General features: G+C 41.3%; 1 protein-coding gene across 1 annotated transcript in view; it reads right to left on the bottom strand.

The window, feature by feature from the left end:
• Positions 1-20,260, bottom strand: part of rtkna (rhotekin a) — a 69,488-nt gene extending 49,228 nt beyond the window's left edge. The window contains exon 1 of the mRNA XM_073467253.1: positions 19,704-20,260. Within this exon, the coding sequence (XP_073323354.1) occupies positions 19,704-19,814 (111 nt within the window). The 5' untranslated portion in view covers positions 19,815-20,260. The remainder of the gene's footprint in view (positions 1-19,703) is intronic.
• Between the last annotated feature and the right edge of the window lie 2,243 nt (positions 20,261-22,503).

Here is a 22,503-nt window from a genome sequence, read left to right as displayed (position 1 = left end):
CTGATGGGTTGTGGATTAGCAGCCTGTGACTAAAGGCTTGGTCTGACTGTAACGGGGCCAGATGTGCTAATTGGACGGCATGAGGGAGGAGTGAAACCAATTTATTACACAATCAGTTAATCCGACACTAACTGTGAGGTATGATCAAAACACGGAGGATTAGGTAAACAGAACACTGACAGGAATCACTTGTTCCACAAAACGATTAGAAAATGTGGATGAAATCCCTCCTCCCCAAAACACACACTCACTCTGACAGTTACGTAATAGGTTCTGAGAGGGTTGGACTGCTTTCAGGACAATAGCCGGTGCATTTCTTGTCTCTGAGCGGATGTGTGGAGGAATATGGAAAACTTCCTGTCCATACACCTAATAAGCTGGAGGAAACAGGCTGGAGTCGGAGCTGAGGGTCATTTGTAAACCAGTGGTGCCGCTTACTGTCAATAGCTGATGTTTTGTGGTTGTTGATTTAATTGTGTTGTTATCTATTCCTCCATCTGGGCCAGGGAAACAAATAATTCTTCATTATAAAAAATGATCTGTCTTAAAGTCGTTCAGCCCTGCATTACACCGCCTTTGAAAGAGCACAAATTCAATGACATGAAAAAGATTATTTTTCTTTTTGAAAAGTTAAAGTTACTTTAAGTCTTTTCAGCCTGCTACACAACTACCTACTCAACTCAGTTTTTCAGCGATTACAATCAGCGAGGTCATGAGCCAGCACAAAATTGATGCGACACAACAGATAAACATCGGCCGCTGCCATCAGTGAAAGTCATCTTATTTGCAGATAGGCTGTCAACAAGGTGAACATCGGCTGATACTGCTATACGATGCATCCCTAAGTGTTACATTGTTTCTGCTGTGGAGGAAAGAAAAGGTATCAATTGCAAGAAATACTTATTTTTAGCTAATTAAAGTTAAAACATTAGTAGTTGGTCAATCAGGTGGACAGTAATTGACAATGACATCAGTGCACTGAAACAGTAAACTTTACTGGGAATTTACAGATTATAAGTTACCCCAAGCATCTTTTTCTGCATGATTACCTCTAAAGAAAAGTTTTCATATGGGCAAATATCAGACAGCATATATGCCAATACCGATATATCTGTGATAAGCCAATATCGGCCAATAATCTTGGTCAACCAATATATCTGTTGGGCTCTACTAACTTCTCAAAGTGCTTGCAGAAATCGAGTAATACAACAGGGCAAGTCTGATAGGGCAGGAAAAACACACTTTCAGATGATGGAACAGGTTGTAAACAAGCCAACATTTCAGCAAGATTATGTCAGCTGCGACAGTGTCGGCCGATATTGTTTTCACCTTGTGAGTCTGTGTGTGTGTGTGTGTGTGTGTGTGTGTGTGTGTGTGTGTGTGTGTGTGTGTCATCATGACTTAATGTAGTCCTGGAGACACTTACTGTTGTGGGAACTACACAGAAGCAGTCTTAGTGGGGTTGAGGGTTGGGCAGATAGACGATGCCGTCGTCTATCACTGATGGCTGACAGTCATCGACCACTGAGCCCTGTACCACTGTTACATCCTGATTTAAGACACGTCTCAGCAGAGAGCACAGAAAAGAAGTGTCCCCTCAGAGCTGCTGGTATTTGTGACATGTGGTAGAGAAAAATTAAAGGGTAACTGCTGCTGAATGCACGTTACGTCTCACGCTTATTGTTTTCTTATTAAACCTGCTGAGTTCGGCGAACCCAAGATGCTGGTTTGCATCGGTGGCAGCGTTATCTCTTCTCTCTCCCAACTCTAGTAATACTTGAGTATAATAAGTCTCATAAGTATAACATAATAATGTAGTAATGAATACTGAGTACTCATGGATAAGAACGTGAACATGTTGATGCCTCTAGTTAGTGAGTGTATGCAGCTAAAATTGTGACTTTTAATTTCGGCACTGAGAAATTTAATTTGGTTTTGAAAAAAAAACCTTGAAGTGTAAAAAGGAAACATTGGCATTGAATCACACATTGTATTGGAAAGAAAGAAGTTTCGAGTGACAGCATAACAAAGTGTATCAATGCCAGTGTTTCCTTTTTCAGATCAGGTTTTGTTTTCAAAGCCAAAATTTAAAAGGCAGTGTTCTTGTTTCATACAGCTGAGAAGTTGAACTGTTTGTCTTCAGACCTGTGGAGTTTGTTTTAAATCTGCATGATTGCCTTCAGGTTTCAGAAGTCTTTTCAGGGATGATGCTGCTTTTCCAGATCTTGTCAATTAACTTGTTGAATTGAATGTTGTTATTACCAGTATGTATAAAGGCAAAAGCTGTGAAAACCTTATTTGTGATAAATCAGTATGGCTGGTATTCAGACAGGCGGGCTACAAATGACAAAAAAGAACCCAAAGGAGATCCATATGATACTCTGTAGACTGAAAACAAAACAAACACACTGATGATTATCACACAAATGCCATTTTCATTGCAAATCAGCAGCATCTTATCACCTCAGATTGCACCGCAACCTTTATATCTCCACAGCAGCAGAGTCTTTTCTGAAAAGGTTCAAAGCTGCCTTTAGTCTGACACACGGTGTGGCAGCAGAACAGGGCAGGGAAACAGGAGAAGGCCCCAGGCTGGCCGGGCCCCAAACCACAACAAAGAAGCCAAACTGTCATCTAGACCCAATCTGAAAACTGAACCCCACCCACACCACGACTCCCACTCATCCAACTGAAACCTACGTACACAGACACAAACCTACACTTACATACACAAATACACACCCAGGCATAAACAAACACTCTGTGAACCATATGAACATTGTACACGGATGTGCAAAATTAAACTGTGGCAGAAGTGTCTCAAAATATAAGCTGAATGCAGCTGATTAAGTTTTGTTGGTTTAATTATTGGCTGCCAAGCAAACGTCCTCCCTGTTGCTTCACACAGAGGACGCAGGAGTAAAATGAGACAGAATTTTTACAGAGCTCAGTATACAACATGGTTTTACACTTTCAGACAGTTTAATTCACAAGGACAGTGAGAGAAAAATAAGTTCTGTCAACCGATTTATAGTCGCACACTGAAAACTGGAAACCTGAAAGCACCAGGTCACAAATAAAATGTGTGTCAGGAATTAAAAGAACATTCACAAAGGTCTAACATTTTTTTTTGTGACAGAAAGATAAAATGAAACTTTCTGTGGGGACACACAGGGACTGACGCACTTAAAATTCAGTCAAGTAAATGAAAAAAATCAGCCTCAGCTGAGTTGAATATCACAGGACTTCAATTACATGCCTGTGTCACGGCAGGTACTGGGTCACATCTGTTCCACTCGATGACAGCGGCGTGTGACGAGCTGTGAAACCAGACGTATCATGAGAGAAATCCCCCTGGAGGTCAGTTCTCAGTTATAGAGCATGAAAAACCTGCGCTGACAGCTACGCAGCCATAACTCAGACACAGAGACGGAGTAATGACATTGTAAATCTCATCGACGGTCTACCTTGTTATTAGGTGTATCAGTTTCAGTCTGTAATGTCTGACTGGTATGACTTGTACTTTAAGATTAAATAGAGGGGATGTTATGTTGTAGAGAAGCTTCTACTCTGAATCTGTGATCCAAACTTGAGTAATGTTGTAAATGAAATGTTGGACATGAACCCATAAATCATGCAGCTGGTGTTCTTTTTTTTTTTACTGGAAATCACATATTAAAGAAATGGATGTATGCGTCACAGTCCGTGGATGAGCTTGGGGGAGTAGACTGCCTCCACACACACACACACACACACACACACACACACACACACACACACACACACACACACACACACACACACACACACACACGATAACAGAACATGTCTTAAGCACCTGGTTTAAAGGGCCATCCTATTACTCAACTGTTACCCATGAAGAAAAACAAGACTCCAGAACTTAGTCATACACAGACAAACATGTTCCCTGAGAGACAGTTGAGCAGCATGTGTGAACACAGCACTCTGGCTGCTTCCCAGAATTACTGCTGACTTTCAGGAACGCTACCACAGCCAGTCACAGGAGACTGCAGCGTCTCATCACTCTGAAGAAGCGGGCAGCTCAGTGAAAGAGAAACTTACTCGTTAGGCAATTCATCTCCATCGATTTCTACCCTCAGGGGTGCCGGCTGTGCAATACCAGAGCGGGATATGTCTGGATTTAAGAGGGTATGTACACTGAGGGAATTCATTTAGTATTTAAAAACGTGGAGGCTTTTCTTTAATTACTATCAGTGAGGTGAAAATAAAGTGAATGTCAAAGCTGTAAAAGAAAGGTGAATAACATGACAGGAAGGTGTGTCCTGGCTGCTGCTGCTGCAGAGTCTGAAATGGAGCAATGGCGCCCTCTGCAGAGCAGCAGCAGCAACGCAGCATGATGTGCCACCATGTGAAACACAAGCAGGTCAGGTAAGCTGCACAGTACTGTGTGAGTTAATAATAATAACAAAGTTGAGGTGTGTGTCCGTATCAGTTTGTGAAAGTTTTTAAATTTGAACAATATTGAGAGGACAGAGAAAAAGAATAGGTGATAAAGTGCACGTATTCTTTTAAACATACCACATGGAGCATTTAACTAGTTATGAAACAATCTCAATTTAATACTGATGCCTCTATATGAGCAACATTAGCCAACAGGACCATAGGCGAGAAAATTAGGCTGTTTCTTTAGAGTTATTATATATTATGTTATTCTTAATGCAGGTCGGATACAATTAAAACATTAACAACACAAAGTTTACTGTGTTTCCTCATCATCATATTAAAGTTATTAATCTTACATACCCCCAAAATGGATACATTATCTCATCCACCATGCATCCTGCAAACATCTGTGATTAAAAACAGTCTTAACTGGAATGGCAGAGCGCATACCTCTGCCAACAACCAGTTGTGTAATCCAAGTGTAATCCAATAACAAACTCGATAGCACTGCATCACTCTAAATTTTAAACCACCCGTAACTGCTTAACCTCAGTTTAAGCTCACTAGATCAAGGGTCCACATCAAATTGTACTCACTCATAGATATCAGCCACCTAAATATGCCTGATTCTTTTCATCAAGACCCATGTAATACGCCCTGAGAAATGAACAATGTTAAAAGAACACCACATCTCACAATGATATTGAAAGCGGGAGAAACATTCTGGATCCATCCTTTTATCTGGATACGCACCAAAAGTTAATGGGCACTATTCTGGGCCAAGACACATCCACCTTCCAAGATTCGTGGAAATCAGTCCAGTAGTTTTTGTGTAATCCTGCTGACAAACCAACCAAGCGAAAATATGACTTCCTTGCTGGAGGTATAGGTTGTGTCTATCTTCCACTCACTGTCAAAACAAATGCAAGCACTGGCCAGACCAAGATCTTTGCAACATGAGCCTATGGTAGTCTTACTGCTTCTGTCCACAGGGGCCGCCAGAATCAACACAAAATGAGAGCTCCTTGTAGCAACTTTAAGTAAAACCAGACATGAAGAAGATGAGCTCTGCAGACATGAGGGTGGGCAATGAGGGGAAAGACAGAGACAAAAACAAAGACAGACACGTCAAATCTCATTGTTCCATAAATAAAAAGTCAGGCCTGCATTTTTATTTGCAGTGATGTCACTTCTGCATCTTCTGCCAGACCATAATAAATATTTTTAGCAGAGCTCACACCAAGAGGCTGCTGTTTGTAGTAAAAGTCTGTCTGGGGAAAATCGAAAACAGAAGCCACAAATGTAAACATCTGCAGAAAGAATATAAGAATCTAAACATCTGCAGAGAAGACACTAGGGAGACCACGTCTCAAACTGACTTCTTTAAAAGATTACTAATTTCTGGTCAGCTGGACGTGAGGGAGAAGAGAGAAGACTGAATAAGGTACAGAACATCATGTCAATGTGTGTGAACCATTCTGGTCATTTCATCTCTTTTTGCATTGAATATAGCATTGCAGTGATATTCAATAACATGTTCACTGGTGTTATTTTTAGTTGTCTTGCTTTCAAAGACACACAGTTCTGTTTACTACTTGGTTGAAAATTACATCACACAAATCATCAACCGCAAGCATCCCTTAGTCAGCTGGTTTTCTCATCTGGCCCGCTAGTCACAACTCTGGGGAATCTCCCCGCTGAGAGCTGAGTCTTCCATATACACATACAGTACTCATACTTTACTCACAGTATCTGAAAGCAAAAGATATGTTGCATATGGTGTACAGAATACAACCCACAAACTGTATAGTTGCGTGGCTGATTACGTGGTCAATTCAATGAACGAGTCATTTAGTCAATGAAATGTCAGCAGGAAAAAGGATTTCCCACAGCTCCAGGAGACGTATTCAAATGTCTTATTTTGTCCCACCAACAGTAGAAAAGCAGCTGTTGAGAAGTTAAATGAGCAAATATTTGGCATTTTGGCTTAATGAATGACTTAAACAATCCATCATCATAATAGTTGATAACACTAGTTCATTTCAGGTCTAGATGATTCATTTAATAATCTTTCCAGCTCTATTATATTGTATGTCGGTGTGATATGCATGTACATATACACAAGAACTCACCATGCAGACACCACTACAACGGTGCTTCAAATCTGGTTACATACCAAAGTTCTACTGTACGTGTTTAATGTTATTTATTTTCTCTTGTCAGTGCAGTAAATGGTCAAATTTTTGGGAGCGCTACCAATGAACAACCTTAATCTTTTTAAACCGATGCATGAACTCATTTGGACACTGATGATTTGTTTAATGCTGCTATCACATAGGACTGCCAGACCTCTCTTAATGCGGACAAATGGTGCTAACTAGCATTCAGCTTGATCCACTGAATGCTTTTGCTACTTCAACATTGAAGTCCTTTATCAACAACTTTATTTTGTCTAGTAGGGAGGCACCGATTCTGAAATTTTGATGTTGATGTTTAAAAGCCATTAGCTGATAACAATGATTTTTGTTGTTATTTTATTTTGCTTATTCATTGCCCCGGCAAATAAATGTTCATTATGAGGGAATAACTGAGTTGTTTTAAAGCCATTCAGCCCTTCATTTAACTTCCTTTGAAAGGGAACAGATTCCATTATACACATTTACGAAACAATCTTTAATATATCTTTCTTTCGCATTGTTTTTTTGAAAAGCAACTAATTCTAAAGCCTTTTAGACTGCTATATAACTACTGAATGATAAGAATTTCCCAGTAATTACATAGCTTTAGAAATTGATGGCACAGATGACAGCACAAAGCTGATATGACACAACAGATAGATAGGAAAGTCATCTGATTTTTGTTGAAAGGTTGATAGCAGTCAACAAGGCATTGCCGGACAAACATATAGTAAAACAGTTTGTTCTGCATCTTTTTAAACTGATGCCGTATCTAATTTGGACAGATGCTATCACACTGGACTCTTAATGTTGATAAATGGTGCTAACTGGCATTCACCCTGATCCACCTATTACGACCGTTTTCGGTAACAGGATTGCTACTTCATCATTTAAGCCCTTTTTCATTGCACTTTATTTTGTCAAGCCTCAATCTTTCACAGTCAACAGTATTATTCACACCTTCAGTAGAGGTGATTAAATGTCCAAATCCACCTGAGTAAACATCTAGACGAGCTAATTTCTCCTTTTTCTTGAGGTAGGCAATAATGGGAAACTAGCAACGGAGAAGATAAAAAATAATTGCTGAGAGAGCAGGAACAACACAACTATACAACAAGATCTGACACCACACCGTCTGCCACTGGGCCCAGTAAACAAACACATTAAAACACGGGCATGCTGGCAGGGACTAGTACACTACTGCAGCACGCAGGGAAGGCAGACATGCATAATAGACCCATCTGCTCTCATAAAGTCAAACACCTGCTCGGCATCATCAAAACAGAGAGCAACATCATTGGTGGTTGTGCCCCTTTGCCCCCTCATCTCCACACACACACACACACACACACACACACACACACACACACACACACACACACACACACACACACACACACACACACACACACACACACACACACACACACACACACACACACAGTGATCTCCAGGCCCCAAAAATCTCCTTTTATCTAAGAAGTAGTTTTGACTTTAGACTGAATGCTGCATTAAACTATTTGGCACAAAGAGTCTTTTTATACAGTATGAGGACATGACTGCAGTACAAAGCCTACATCCATCAATTAAACACCTCCAGTTGCTTGTTATCACACATAGTTCACAGTGCGCTTGTAGGTAACTTGAACTCATCACATTGAAGGCCAGTGAGATTGCACAAAATGAAAACAATAGTTCAAATCAGTGCAGGAGCAGGCATGCACAGTGCACCTGCCCACACACACACACACCTCTGAACATTCCTCCGTATTGATTCCTTTCACAGTGCGTTCCTCTGTATGAAAGAGAGGCCCTGACTCCATCTATTTCACAATAACATCAGGTAGTTATGTGATGTATAGTAGCATGGAATAAAAAGCCTCCTTTGTCCAGGAAAAAATGAGCGAACAGCCTGGAATAGAAAGAACAGTGAACAGAGAGCATGTAGCAGAGTGGGCTGACATAGACATGCCCCATATTCTTCAGCCGTAATGACCGTGTGGAATTGAAGGTTAATGACTTGTCCCTGGTGAAGTCACAGGCTAAACTTGGAGGATACAGTGTGTGTTGTAATGGATTCACACAGAGTGCAAAGTGACTTTCACTGCCTATCTGGGTCCATGCGACCTTAATGCAAAGTGTTACAAATGTTTTCAACAAGGGATCGACTGATGTGTTTTTTCCAATCCTTCTTGTTCTCAACGTGTCAAATTCAGCAGCTTGGTCAGTGCCCTTAAGCTTCAAACCTAGATACTCTATCTACCCCTCTGGAATCAGTTTTGCAGGTGAAGGGCTCCACGGTCAAGTTAGCGCTAATACGTTATATGCCACATCCGGATACACTTTCAAGTTAGGGGCTCTGCGGTCAAGTTACCAACAATAAGTAAGTACTAATGTATGTGACATCAGTTACGCCATTTGTGTATGTTCACTTATTTACGTTACATAAATTAAAAACAAATCACTCTTGATTCTTGGTCACAAATGAGATATGAACCCTGGACTCCAGACGGAAAGTCACTTCAATAACTCCTTTATTTTGATATTTCCAGATATATTTACATGAAGAAATCACGCACAAAGTTAAACAAATGCCACCATTTGCAACTACTTACCAAAGCATTCAGCAAAGCATGCTTGTCAGAGAATGGCATTTTTCCACATAGAGACAAAGCCTCTCGTGTTTCTAAGCCCTCTGTGATAAGTCAACGGGGCTGACAACAAGTGTCCTGGACTGTAAGTGAAACCACACATTGGAATCTGTGTGTGTGTATGTGTCTTGGTGTCTTTTTGTCAATGTTTAACAGAGCAGAGCGCAGTGGGGGTCTTATGTTCACAGGAAGAAGATACCTTTGGCATGAGGCAGTCAAGTTCTGTTTTACAGTCTGTTAGCGCCGGGCTCGATAGGTTATGGTTAAGGTCTCTGGTGGGGTGTGTACATAAAAGGCGAACGGTGAAAATAGATTGAAAGATAAAGGGATGTAAAACCAACAGTAATCTTCTACGGCTGCCTGGAGGAAACAAAAAAAGTACTTCCTCTGTGTAATCTGGATCAGGAAAGTGGGTTAGCCCTACAGTACACGACAAAAAAGACCAATTTGCCTGCTATATCAGGGGACCTGAGCCTCAAAGAAGTAGTGTGGCCCACATAATGTGGCTCTCCTGGGGAAGGGAGGCATTCAGTTTGATGGATTGGGGAGAATGAAACGGTGGAAGGACATAAAAGAAAATAGAGGCAGAAAGCAGGTAGAGCTGAGGATTTACCTGCACTCTGTTTCTTTAATGTTACCCATTTTTATTATCTTTAATCAGGAAGACACATCGTTTCAGATCATTTGAGCCCTAACCTAGTTTGTTTTATCACCCTTTCAGGCCCATTCATAATGTTGGGATAGCTTATGACTGATCCCAAATCCTTCCATTGTTACATTCTCCAGTAATACACAGTAAAAACAGGGAGACAAGAAGAGACTTGTCTGGAAACTGTTTCTGGGTTACTCAGTTACTCAGAAGCGTTATCCATCTCACTAGCAGAGGTAGTAACTGAATGAGACAGGTTTGATGATGCACGGAGGAAGTTCCCCATCTGGGGGATTGGGATAGTATCCAGTGATTACGCCACCTCCATCTATCTCTCTGTGTGTCTGTTAACCGAGTCACTGCCGGTGACAGCCTCCCTCAGGACAGCGTACACTGTGTGAACAAAGCCTGTCTATGTTTGGGAATATGCAGTGGACCTTGCTCAAGGAGAGACAGCTGCTTAGTCACTGTCTGAAGTTGTGTGTGTGCATGTGTGGGTGAAACAGAGGCTGACAAACTGCGGTCATCATGTATGACTAATGAAGAGCTCAGAACAGCAGCATTCATTCACAACAGAAAACAAGTAGGGTTTGGAGTACAGGGAGATGCAGATATCTGTGAACTGGATTCTCACAGTATGTGTGACTCACTTCCTGTGTGTGTACATACACGTCTGTTATGTCTTTGCTCTCTCTATTAACGTCTTCACCAGTGTCTTTGGTCCCATACTGTACAAGAATATGTACTGTGGTTGGGTGGGGTTCACATGCAACATCAGCAACAGACCCTCAGCTGTTAAACTGCACCCTGACACCAGTTGCCACATAGAGACACAGGCCGCTAACCACATTCCAAGGCCAAAACACTTACATCTAAAAATGCTTATGGCCCTCACACTGAGGCAATCGACTCTGTATCCTTTTACAGCAATGAGGGCCTGGAAATAGATGACTGAATGGCCTCAGAACAGTGTAACAAGGCAGCAAATATAGGAAAGAAGAGAGTAAAAACACAATATCCATGGCTACAAATTAACACTAAATTAAAGCCATTTTAATGAGCATTTAAGTCCTTAAAAGACGCTTATCACATTTTTATGTGTTAATAAGTCTATTTAAGTGTTAATAGTCTCATAAACACGTCAGTTGTTGGATCGTGAGACCTTTTTGAGCACTAAAGAGACTCTAACAGTTTACACTACATTCAAAACATTCAAAAAATAACAAATTATCAACATATTATGAAGAAATAAAAGTTTGGACATCATGTCAAAGATGTCTGTGAATTCTGTTGCAGAGATATCTACTGAAGGTAGCATGCTAACGTAGAGAATGCAACCAACGAAGCCAACCAATCACAGGCGGAGTTGTGCAGGTCTTTCGAGAAGTCGGGTGGGATCCATAAAATAACGCGTCTGATAAAAGTCCAAAACTGCTGTGCCAGCAGTGTAAACAATGTCAACAATCCCCCAGTGCACCAAGCTGCCAGTCTGGGCCGTTAGCTGCACGGCTAACTGAGCTAACTGGCTAATGGCAGCTGCATTTAGCAGCAGTTAGAAGTTACTCTGGTGATATGCTGCCCAATATGTGTGGAGTGTGAATCTGACCTTTAATGCACTTAAGCATCAATAAACTGTTAACAAATTTCTTACAAGTGCTTATAAATGTCTTATAATCAAACAAACTGCTGGTGCCAAAATTAACACTTACTACAAACAGAAATGTCATTATACAAATCTTGTATTGTACAATGACTATTAAAGGGGTTAGGGTTAGGGTTAGAAAAGATTCTGATGATCCATTTAATAAATTGTTTTTTCTCCTGTGTTTTTTAAATTTGTTTCATTTATGAAGCTTTGCCAGGATTATCGTTCAAAGTCCTCGTCCTCTCAGGGCTTCAGAAATACCCTCACAAAAAAAAATTTAAATCATAAACAGCAATTCATATTATAACTTTCTTTGTATTAATTTAATGGAAAAAAAAACATCTGCACATTTTGTATGAAATTAAAAATTAACATAAAATTTTACCATCATGATGCCAGTTTTAACCATGTCTCCAAGCCAGGCATTACATTGTTACCCAGCATGTCTGGTCAGTGAGACAAAATAAGGCTGTAACAAAGAGTGCCATCCTTGTGTGTTGAGGGGACCAGTGAGGGGTCAACGCAGTAAGACATCCGCTAACTATGAGACTACTGTGTGTCTGTGAGTGTTGGTCATATGAAACAGGAAATAACAGAGACCCTCTGGGCTTTTGAGGCCTGAAAAAGAGTGAACAAATCTACAGTATCTGAGGATTGTCAGCTGTTGTTCAGAGAAAATGGACACATTAGAGACAGACAGAGATTATCACTCTGTAACAGCAAGAACATTACGTGAATTACATTTGATGCATGAAATTTCCCTACAAACAATAGGTCTATTGTGCTAAATAATAAACTACAAAGTAAGACTGCCTCGTTGCATGACAAGATAAAGAACGTGCAGGCGTGAGAAGTAAGAATCTTTATTAAATATTTTATTTGAACAATAAATCTTTGTTCCCTCTTTCACCAGCCTTATTAAGCAAACAGTCCAGTCATTACTATGGGAACAATAGCAGGACATTGGCAGAATGATACTCGCAGCTTGAAGAATCCCAGATTAAACAATTTTTCATTTGCGCTAGCACTCAGAGGCTGAGTGGGAAAAGTGCTCCACAGTGATGTACACACAAAGCCTGGGTAATAAAAAAAGTTAAACATTTGCTAGTTAAAATATCCCTCAACATACCAAGAAAGCCTCCGAGCAGAAAGCTCCAGTGGGCGAGCTTTGTTTGAGAGGAAAGGTCTTAAGAGGGGTAAACTTTTCCCTGGCATCTCCCCTGCACCCCTGCAGTGTTCAACATGCCAGAAAGCCCTGAGGGTGCACACACACTTTAGAGTTTACAGAGAGTTAAGCACTGCTGGGTAGTCCCACACTCATTTGGCAGATTTGGCTGAAAACCTCATATTATAACTCTCTCACAGAACTCCACGTGGACCAGTCTTGCCAACTCCAACACAAGATATCTGGTAGAATACATCCACACCGAAGAACCTCCAGGTCCCTGATCCCCCTTTTTCCCAGCATTTCATGCCCCAGAACATTGCTTGGTTTTGGGCTGTGGAGCAGTGATGGCCCATTGTTCTCTGGGTACACAGAGCTGCCTTGAGAAGAGGACTCAGGGGGGGAAGATTTGGCATTCCTTGAAAACTTTTCTCAATGGCTTCATGGTCTGAGGTGCTTCCTCTTTGCTGGCAAAAGTGTCGTCCCGGCAACATCCATACGACCTCTCTCCCTCTGTGTATGTGTGGAGGCAAACATATGCTAACATAAACAGGCTCAGTTTATCACAGTTTTTTGCCAGGCCACATTAAACACTAGCAGAAGCCACAGTAAGAGGCCGCTGAGTATGAGGCTGCTTACAGTGCGAGGTCTGCCTCTGTGAACTATAAACCATACATCCGAGCATCTGGAGAAAACATATCAGTCACACAATATCTCAAACTTGGGGGGAAATAACACCACGATGCATCAGTTTCCACTGATAAAAGCAGAGTATTCCTCAAACCTGGAAGATCAGACTATAAAGAAAATAGATGTGAACATTTCTCTAGCTGAAACAAGTTCTGATAAGCCCTTCTTCTTCTACAAAAACAAAAAACACTGCATTACATAACCAAAATTTCAATTTTCAGATATAGGCGTTCCTGCACTACTGGTGTGACCAACACATTCTTCTCAGGGTGGGTGATATATGCTGAGCAAAAGGGAACACCCATGGTATCCAAATTTTCACCCAAGCCACTAGCATGTTCAGTTTGGATACTTGCTGGTGAGAGTGTGTGGATCTACAGGGTGGAGAAGGGCAGAGCACCAAAACCAACCAAACCGCAGCCTGAAGCTGTTAAAGCTTTTACTCAACACAGATGGCAGTCTCCCAGACCTTGCCATCCACTCCTACAGGCTGGGAGAGTGTGGGTGGATGTGTGTGTGATGACACACCCATCTAACCACTTCCTGGCCATGCATAGCTGGTGGTAGCCACAGCAGGCTAGAAGGGACCATCCTCGAGTTAAACATAATGCAGAGTCGGAGCAGTGAAATACAGCACATTCCATCTCCACCTCCATAATAATAACCGCACCAGCCCCGGCTCCCACTGCATGCCTGGGTGGCTTCAGCTGAAACAGCAGAGCCTGAAGAGGACGGAGACGGAGCAGAGTGCAGAGACACACTGTTGGCCCTGTGGATCAGAGAGCAGGGATGTAGAAAGCAGATGTCTTCTCTGCTCCCACTGAGAGCATCAAGCAGGGAATCGACAGGACGGCTGCAGAATGGATTTCTGGACAAATGCTGTATGAGCGTGAAATCGCTAGCTCGGTTTCTTATTCTCCGTCCACCCTCTGACTATATTAGCCTGTCAATTTGTGATACCCACACAGCAGCATGATTCAACACCACCAGACCTCAGAGGACGTGGAGTCGGCACAAAGCAAGACAGACTGTCAGGACATCTCTTGATAATTCTGAGTCAGTTGAATTATATTTGCAGGGAAACAATATCCTGTGAAGGATATGATATGTCAAAACGTCTAAACTGGATGCCTGGCAAATTTTTAAACATTTTAATCTGTTATTTACATGACTGATTGCTATAATTAGACACACAGTCCACAGACATCCCCAAAGTCTTAGTCTGCAGTTTCTAGATTAATAATAGCAGTCATTTAGCCTTACAAAATCATGCTCTTGGCATTTGCCTCCAGGCACATAAACTCTTTCACACTGGACAAAAAACCTACTAACACCCACTAACATCAGGCTTTTAGGCCGCTGGCTTGGAAATACTTTTCCATCCATCTCTGCTTAAGCAGCCAGTGCTGTCGGTGCTTTATTTGAAAGAGAGACTGAAGTAAAAGATATAAAAGAAGCAACCACTGTTGCCTTGTTACTGCCCAACCCTTGCCAGCCGCCTGATCAGAACTGCACATGTGCAACTCTCAACAGAGTTGAGACAGAAGCGAGATGTCTCACTTCTTAGCAACTTCCATCATCAGCTCTGAAAAGACAAAGTGTCTAATTCAGAATATGATTGATAAAGAAACAAGTTTAAAAGTCTTCTGGATGTATTTTAATGAGGTACGATGTTTTTTGTTTTGTTTTTTTTTAATTTTTTCTCTTAATTTTATAATATTTTCAACTAAAATTGCACCTTCAACCTGGTCAAATATAAACAGTTCATTGCTGTGAATGTGGCCTAATGTAATGGAATGCCTTGGAGCATGTAAGGAGAGTCCTAACGTGTATCTTTTCTCACTGAATACACGTTTTCATGGCCCCCGTGAGTGTGCAAATCAAAATCATACTCACTTTGGGTTCAGTCCAACCAAGGAGTCATTTTTCTATCAGCTCACTCTCTGATAACACGTCATTGACTGACAGAAATTCCAGGCAAACCACCTTTACATGCACACATTTACATAAGAGGCTCAAATGTTGGCACGAATGAACACACTCACACACAACCAACCATGATATCCCTTGGCACAGTGAAAATGGGGTGCTTTCACACTGAGGTAGCCTGCTTCATTGAAATGCCACAGACTGGTTCCACGGTGGCATTGAGAGAGTCCTAACACACAGAGCCGGAGGAAAGACCCAGTCTCTGAAAAAGGATCATTAGCATTGGCAACAAAGGCAGAGCCACAAATTAATCTTGTATGAGAACCAGCTGAGGACAGATTACAGAGTTAAGGAAGCAGTGATTGTTGTTGTTGTGAAAGGAAAGGAAGTCTTTACCCTGATAAATAAGTAACACAGAGAACAAACAGGGGAAAGTAATAGGAGTTCAGGGTGGGATAAGGATAAAGGTGATGGTTTGGTATATGCCTGCTCAGACCCTTTTTATCCCCTTCCTGTTTGCCTTTCTCCACAAAGTGTCTGTAAAGAACAGTCTTTCTCCTTCCACTCCTTATCTAACCCTCACTTGAACCCGAAGAACAAATAAATGCATAAATGAAAAAGAATGTGTGCCACTTATCAAAATGCCTCTGGGAAAAATTGCAACTAACATTTGTTTTCATTTTCAATTATTCTGACAATTATTTTCTTGATTAATAAATCAATCGTTTGGTCTATAAAATGTCAGAAAATAGTGAAAAGTATCCTTCTTGGTTTCCCAAGGTCCAAGGTGGTTTCTTTAAATGTCTTGTTTTTTTCATTCGAAGCCCAAAGACATTCAGCTTAATACGATATAAAAGAGAGAAAAGCAGGAAATCTCCATATTTGAGAGGCTGAAAACAGCATTTTCTGCCATTTTTACATGAAAAATTACTGTAAAGGAGACCTACTGTGCTTTAACAGGTTTTTCCTTCCCCTCAGTGTTATTTCGGTTTTTGTGTGCATGAAATGTCTTGAAAGTTAAAAAGCCAAAAAATCTGCACCAAGCTCCTCTCTCCCACAGAAAACACTGCTCCTGAAGTGACTGAAATTCCTTAACTCTACACTTTCTTGACATCACGCGTCACCATGTCACACATTTGCATAATTTAAGCCTATTCACAGTCGAGGTGAAGCTAACTGGAAGCTAAATATACGACAGAGCCGACTGGAGACACAGTGAGCGGTGCTGGCTCAGGTGTGTGTGAGCTGACCAATCAGAGCAGACTGGGTAGTCGGGAGGCGGGGAAGCTTAAACAGAGCATCTCAGACAGAGGATACAGTGCTGCAACACTGAACCGTGTGAGAAGAAAAAAAGGTTTTTTGAAAATTAAAGCATGTAAACCTTTTCTCGTAATTAGCCAAAATAAAACCATGAACCTGTAAATGAGCATAATATGTCTCCTTCAACGATAAATCGATTATCAAAACAGTTGGTGATTTCTGTCGACTCACTGATTAGTGGACTTGCAGCTCTGCTTACACTCTTTGCACTCTCTGTAGACAAACATCAACTCACACCATCTCAAAGTAAACCCGAAAAGGCATGAGATCATTTACCTACCCCTGAGTAAAAACTGAACAGACTTGTGACACTGCCGAACCTCCAGGAAGTGTTGTGCGTCAGATATGAACCTCTGTCGCTCAGACACAGGATCAGGCTAATTCTGACTGCAGATCAATACGACGGAGTGGGACTGGCTCCACCGGGGGTTAGTGGTGTTTTCCTGTGACATGAATTATAAACAACTAGTCCACATAAGCTGACAATGTGTATGCCTGCACACACAAGAGCGCAGAATGAAGAGGCAAGAAAGATTCAGAGAGGGAAGGAGAGAGACAGGATCAATACCCTATCTTTTCCATTTGCTGTATTGCACCATTAACATTCCTTAAGTATCCCCTTACCACTGAGCCCCCCACCCCCACCCCTCTCTCTCTCTCTCTGTTACCCCCTTCCACACACACATCCCTTAATTTTAAGTCTGTCTAGAATTACCAAACATTTCTCTGATCTTCCAAAACTGCGTACATCTAAAGTGTGGGTTTAGTTTTAATTTAACAGATGCAAACACGCCTAATGCAGGAAAATGTTTCAGGCTGAATAACAAATACCATCAGCGCTCCACACGCAAGTGTGTGTGTGTGAGAGACAGAAAGAGAAAGGAAGAGGAGGGAGATCAAAACAGTATTAAAGCGATCCGTGAGTAGTAATAATTAGAGTTTAGATTGGAAGCCGCTTCTGTGCCTGTCTGCTCTGCCGACAAACGGTGGCTAATATGAAGCAGATGTTGACATGGGAGCTTTGAAGAGAGGAAGAGGAAAACATGCATGAAGAGTACCAGTTCTAATCCAGTGACAAACAGCTGAGAGGGATATACTGACTACATCTCTGACCCAGTTCCCAACTTTTGGTTTCTCTGAAGATGTCCGTCCACACATGCTGCATTCAGAACTAAAGCATCAAGACAAACAAGTTACAGGGCCGCAACTTACGATTAATCTGCTGATTGTTTTCATGATTACTCGATGAATCATTTGGAAATTGTGAAACACGTTGATCAGTTTCCCACAGTGACGTCTTCGTATTGCTTAATTTGTCCATACAACGGTCCAAAACTCAACGACTCTTATCTTACAATCAGACATGACAAAGAGGAGCAGCAAATCCCTTCATTTAAGAAGCAGTAGCCAGCCAATGTTAACACAATTTTGTACAACAATTAATTTTCTTGTGATCGACGAATCAGTTAATCCATATTGATGCAGCTCTTCTCTCAAAGTTGTGGCTCTACCACGCTTAACCAGCCTGTAAATCTAGATTACAAAAAACTCAAAACATTTTGAGGCTGATACTACATTTTTTGGGGCCAATGCCGATATCAGGGACTTAAAAACTTCCAATATATCGGCCAATATATACACATTTTTTGCAATGATCCCTCAAATGTAGTTAATGATCACTTGTAGCGGACGCAGGTTTTTTTTTACAGTTTAGTAATAAACTTGACATAAAATGACATTAGTGCACTGAAACAGGAACTTCACCGGGGACTTAATGATTATAAAGTACCCTAAGCATCTTTTTCTGCAGTATATTTTCATACTGGTGCATGTGAGATACTGATAAATCTGTGATTGGCCAATATGAGATGTAATATCGGCAAACTGCTATGTTGGTCTGGCTCTTTTGACAAATTAGTGTTTCGTCCATCATGTACTATTTTATTTTTGACGTATGTCAGACGAGCTGACAGCCAAGACAGTATTTATTATCTAAAAGGACATCTGTGCACTGAAACAGGGAACTTCAACAGGAATTTAATTATTAGAAACTACCCCGTGCATCTTTTATCTGCATTATAATCTCAAAAACCAACATTTCCATATTGGTGCAAATCAGACAACCTATACGCCAATATCGGCCGATAATATTGTCCAATCGATGTATCAGGCTCTAGTACATTTCATCTGTTGCAGTTACGAAACTACTAACACTGACATTCATTATCACTGCAACAGTATCAACATCTAGAAATGATTGATCAATCGACTGAACTCCATGTGTTGTACAGCCCCTAACCACATTTGAAGGATCATTGCAAACAAAATATGTGTTTAAGTGGCTGATTTATGAAAATCTGATTTGTTTTTTTGCTCCCCACTATCGGTATTGCTATCGGCTTCAGAAATCCGGTATGGGTCCGGCTCTTGTGAGGTTACAGAGGAGCAGTTTTGATATGGTGCAATGTTATTCAAAGGAAGTGTTTGAGAAAAGTTGAATACCAAGGGAAGAAGACACCTCTGGAACAAACTTACAAAAGCATAATGATTATTGAGCTCACGATGATCCATTAAAGCAAATGTCATGCAGAAACCATCTGAAACATCACATCACAACAGCCAAACAGGAATATTAAAACAGTGTCACGGGAGATGGAACACAACTCTAAGCACCATCAACCCACTACTGAGTACCACAGACTCACTTCCAAGTCTCGGTAGGAATATTATTGGTGTTTTGTTGAGAGTCGGGTAAAATGCAAAGTAGCTTGAAAATGCAGCAATTAAGAGCCTTAATTTGAGGACCTGAACGCAACAGCTCAGCTCCCCAGCGCAATGTAATTAAAACGCCGCACAAAGCAAAGCGCGCTCTCAAATGCCTCCAGAACGAGATTAAACGTGTGCCAGATAAGTTGGTTTGCAGAGGGAGAGAGATCAGTCAAAGTTATAAACAGAGAATCCCCCATAGCGTGTGTGTGTGTGTGTGTGTGTGTGTGTGTGTATGTGTGTGTGGTGAGACGGTGGTGATAACTGGCGGACAATCTGACTCTACCTGTGATGTGTCCAGGAAAACGCTCTTTCTGAACTTCCCTCGCCGTATCTCCATTTCAAGGGCAGAGCCGCGGGCAACCGTGGCTCTCGCTGTTTGATTTCGGCAAAACATCGTCTCCGCTTTGCTGGCAACTTCACAGACAGTCCTGTGCAGACCGTATTAGCTGAACTTAAAGTCAGCGCAAAGGGAGGAATCGCTTCGAAAAGTGCCAAAACAGCCGTGCGCGGATCCAGGCGGCGCAAAACGCGGCCCCACCGGGGAGAGAGAGGAGCTCCCGGGAGGTTTCAGGCAAACCCCGAGTCAAGCACTGCCGTTTCTTCTGATGTGGGAGCAGACACCGAAGACAGTCCAGAGGCACATTTAACGCGAGTCTTCCCTCACAGCTGACTTTTCACTTTTCCCCAAACACAGTGACACGGTGACACCCCATGTGGTGCAACTGAGACCTGTCCTGTCCTGTCCTGTTTCCGGAGACCTCTGCCGGCGACGAGTGTCCTCAACTCTACCGAGATTTACTATTGCAATGTCTCAGCTGCCTGTGTCCAAGGCCTGTTTGTGCAAGTCATTCAGCAAAACCACATGTGCGCACGACACCAGTTCCTGCAGGCCGGGTGATTTCATCCTGGCATACAACTGACAAAATATACAAAGTCTGTCATTAAAGGTGCACTTTGTAGTTTTTGGGAAGAAAGAGAAAGAGATCTTCATTGGCTGATTTTTAATGCCTAAACAAACTAAATAAACAAACTATTTGTTTTCATGACTGAATAAACTAACTGACCTTAAAGGACAACACAATTTCATACTGTTTTACTTGTTTATATGTGGCGGACCCTGCCACCTTTCTAGCTTCAAACAGTGTTCTGGGGACCTTAATATTTCTGAGTCTCATTGATACTGTACATATTAAAATTCTGAGTTTGAATTTCTTCTCCAAATTACATAGTGCCCCTTTAAAGCCTACATGTAGAATTCATATAAGCTGTGCTACTTTTTTGTATTTAAGTTGTTCTTTTTGGGCTGTTTTTATACTGATGTTTATTTCGCCTCAACATATCCTTAGCAACTCAAAATTGTTCGAAAAAATCCCTCCAAGTAGTTTCAAAGTGAGAACATTGGGCCTATATGACTATTATCCCTGTATTTAAAGGATAAGTTCACCCAAAAAGGAAAAATCAGTCATCATCTGCTCGCCCCCATGCCGGTTGAAAGTCGGATGAGGTTCAGTCCACAAAACATTTCTGGAGCTGGTCGAGCTGAACAGGTGGATTATGTGACTGACTGGTATTTAGTAACTGTATCAGAATCTTCCCAACTGAATCTAACCTTCCCAAACCTGATCTTTTAAAATTAATTTGGGATCTTGGGGCTTCCAGAGACGTGGATTACGCCGGGTGAGCTGCATGGAGCCATTTTTTTTCTCCACTTGTTTTTTATGTTTTAAAACCAGTCCCCATCTACTTCAGTTGTTTACAAGAACACTGCAACTCTGTCCTGCTGCGAAGCTCCAGGAATGATTTGTGGAATATAAAACTTCACTCTATTTCCATCAGCATGGGGGCGAGCAGACAATGACTTTGTATATCACACTTAAATTTGTTGTGGTTTAAATGAGCTATAATTCATGCATGAAAGGAACTTTACAAATAAAAGCTATTATCTAGGGTGACACACAGGCAGCCTATACTCAAATGGATTCCATTTGCAAGTCTGTACCGCTCCATCAAACTAAAATATCTAGATCTGACTCCAGATCTTATAGAGTCTAGACAGATCTTCTTCTCTATCTAGATCAGCTCTACTGAGTTTGGAAGCCTGAGGTCTTCACTACATTACATATAGGTGTAAAACATGTTTGGCCAAGTAATTTGCCTTTGGATGATGACTCCACCAGTTGGCCTAGCTAGGTTGGTGAGAAGCTTTTTAAAAGTATCTTTCGGGCGATACTTTTGTTTTTTTGCTTACCTGTAATGCAGCCTACACAAAGGGCTTTTAAATCGGGATGTATGGGTTTTGCCTTCATGGTGGAACATTTTATTTACAAGCATCTGCAACTGAGCATGAAGATCCAGCAGGAATGTGGATCACAATCTGTGCTGGCACCGGGACTTTACTGAACCTGCTGTGAGTGGAATTCTGAGAGGTCAGAAAGTCATCGAGGATCAGTCTCACCGAGGCAGAGCTCACATCCTCGCACAGAGTGACAGAGGTCTGCTGGGACTCCCAGCCTCATGACACAAGGTGATTCTGCTTATACAGCCGCATAAAATAGTCACATTGTAAATACTGATATTATTGTTGTTTATTCAATTATTGTCATGTTATCTATTAATGCTCATTGACTTAAAGAGCTGCTTTAATCTCCTTATATATCTTTTTCTAGTGTGTTTATTGTGATGCACTAACACACCCAGGCAAATATTTAGCAGTAAACACAAGATTCTGAGATAAAGGCATGTTTTATCCACATACTGGGACTCACATCCAACTTGTGACCCAGTAGGACTGATCGTACGTGTGTGTTTGGCTGTTTATTCTGTGTTAAGTAAGCAGTGTAGCATATCCCCACACACAGCCTTATACATACTCATACTTTCTAGCAGACTGTTCCACTTGTTTTAATAATTGCCTTTACCTTCTTAATAATTATATCCACATCAGAGGATTATTTTTTCAAAAATCTCATTGTGTTAACATTTTGTGAAAGTACCAATAGTCATGCCTCCATCACAAGATTCAAGGTGATTTATTTGTCACATGAAACTGATTCATGCTATAAACATATGTCCATAAAGACGTA

This window comes from Pagrus major, chromosome 5 (genome assembly GCF_040436345.1).
Source record: "Pagrus major chromosome 5, Pma_NU_1.0".
Classification (NCBI taxonomy): domain Eukaryota; kingdom Metazoa; phylum Chordata; class Actinopteri; order Spariformes; family Sparidae; genus Pagrus; species Pagrus major.
The sequence above is the reverse complement of the archived record's forward strand: the minus strand, read 5'-3'. Positions and strand labels throughout refer to the sequence as shown.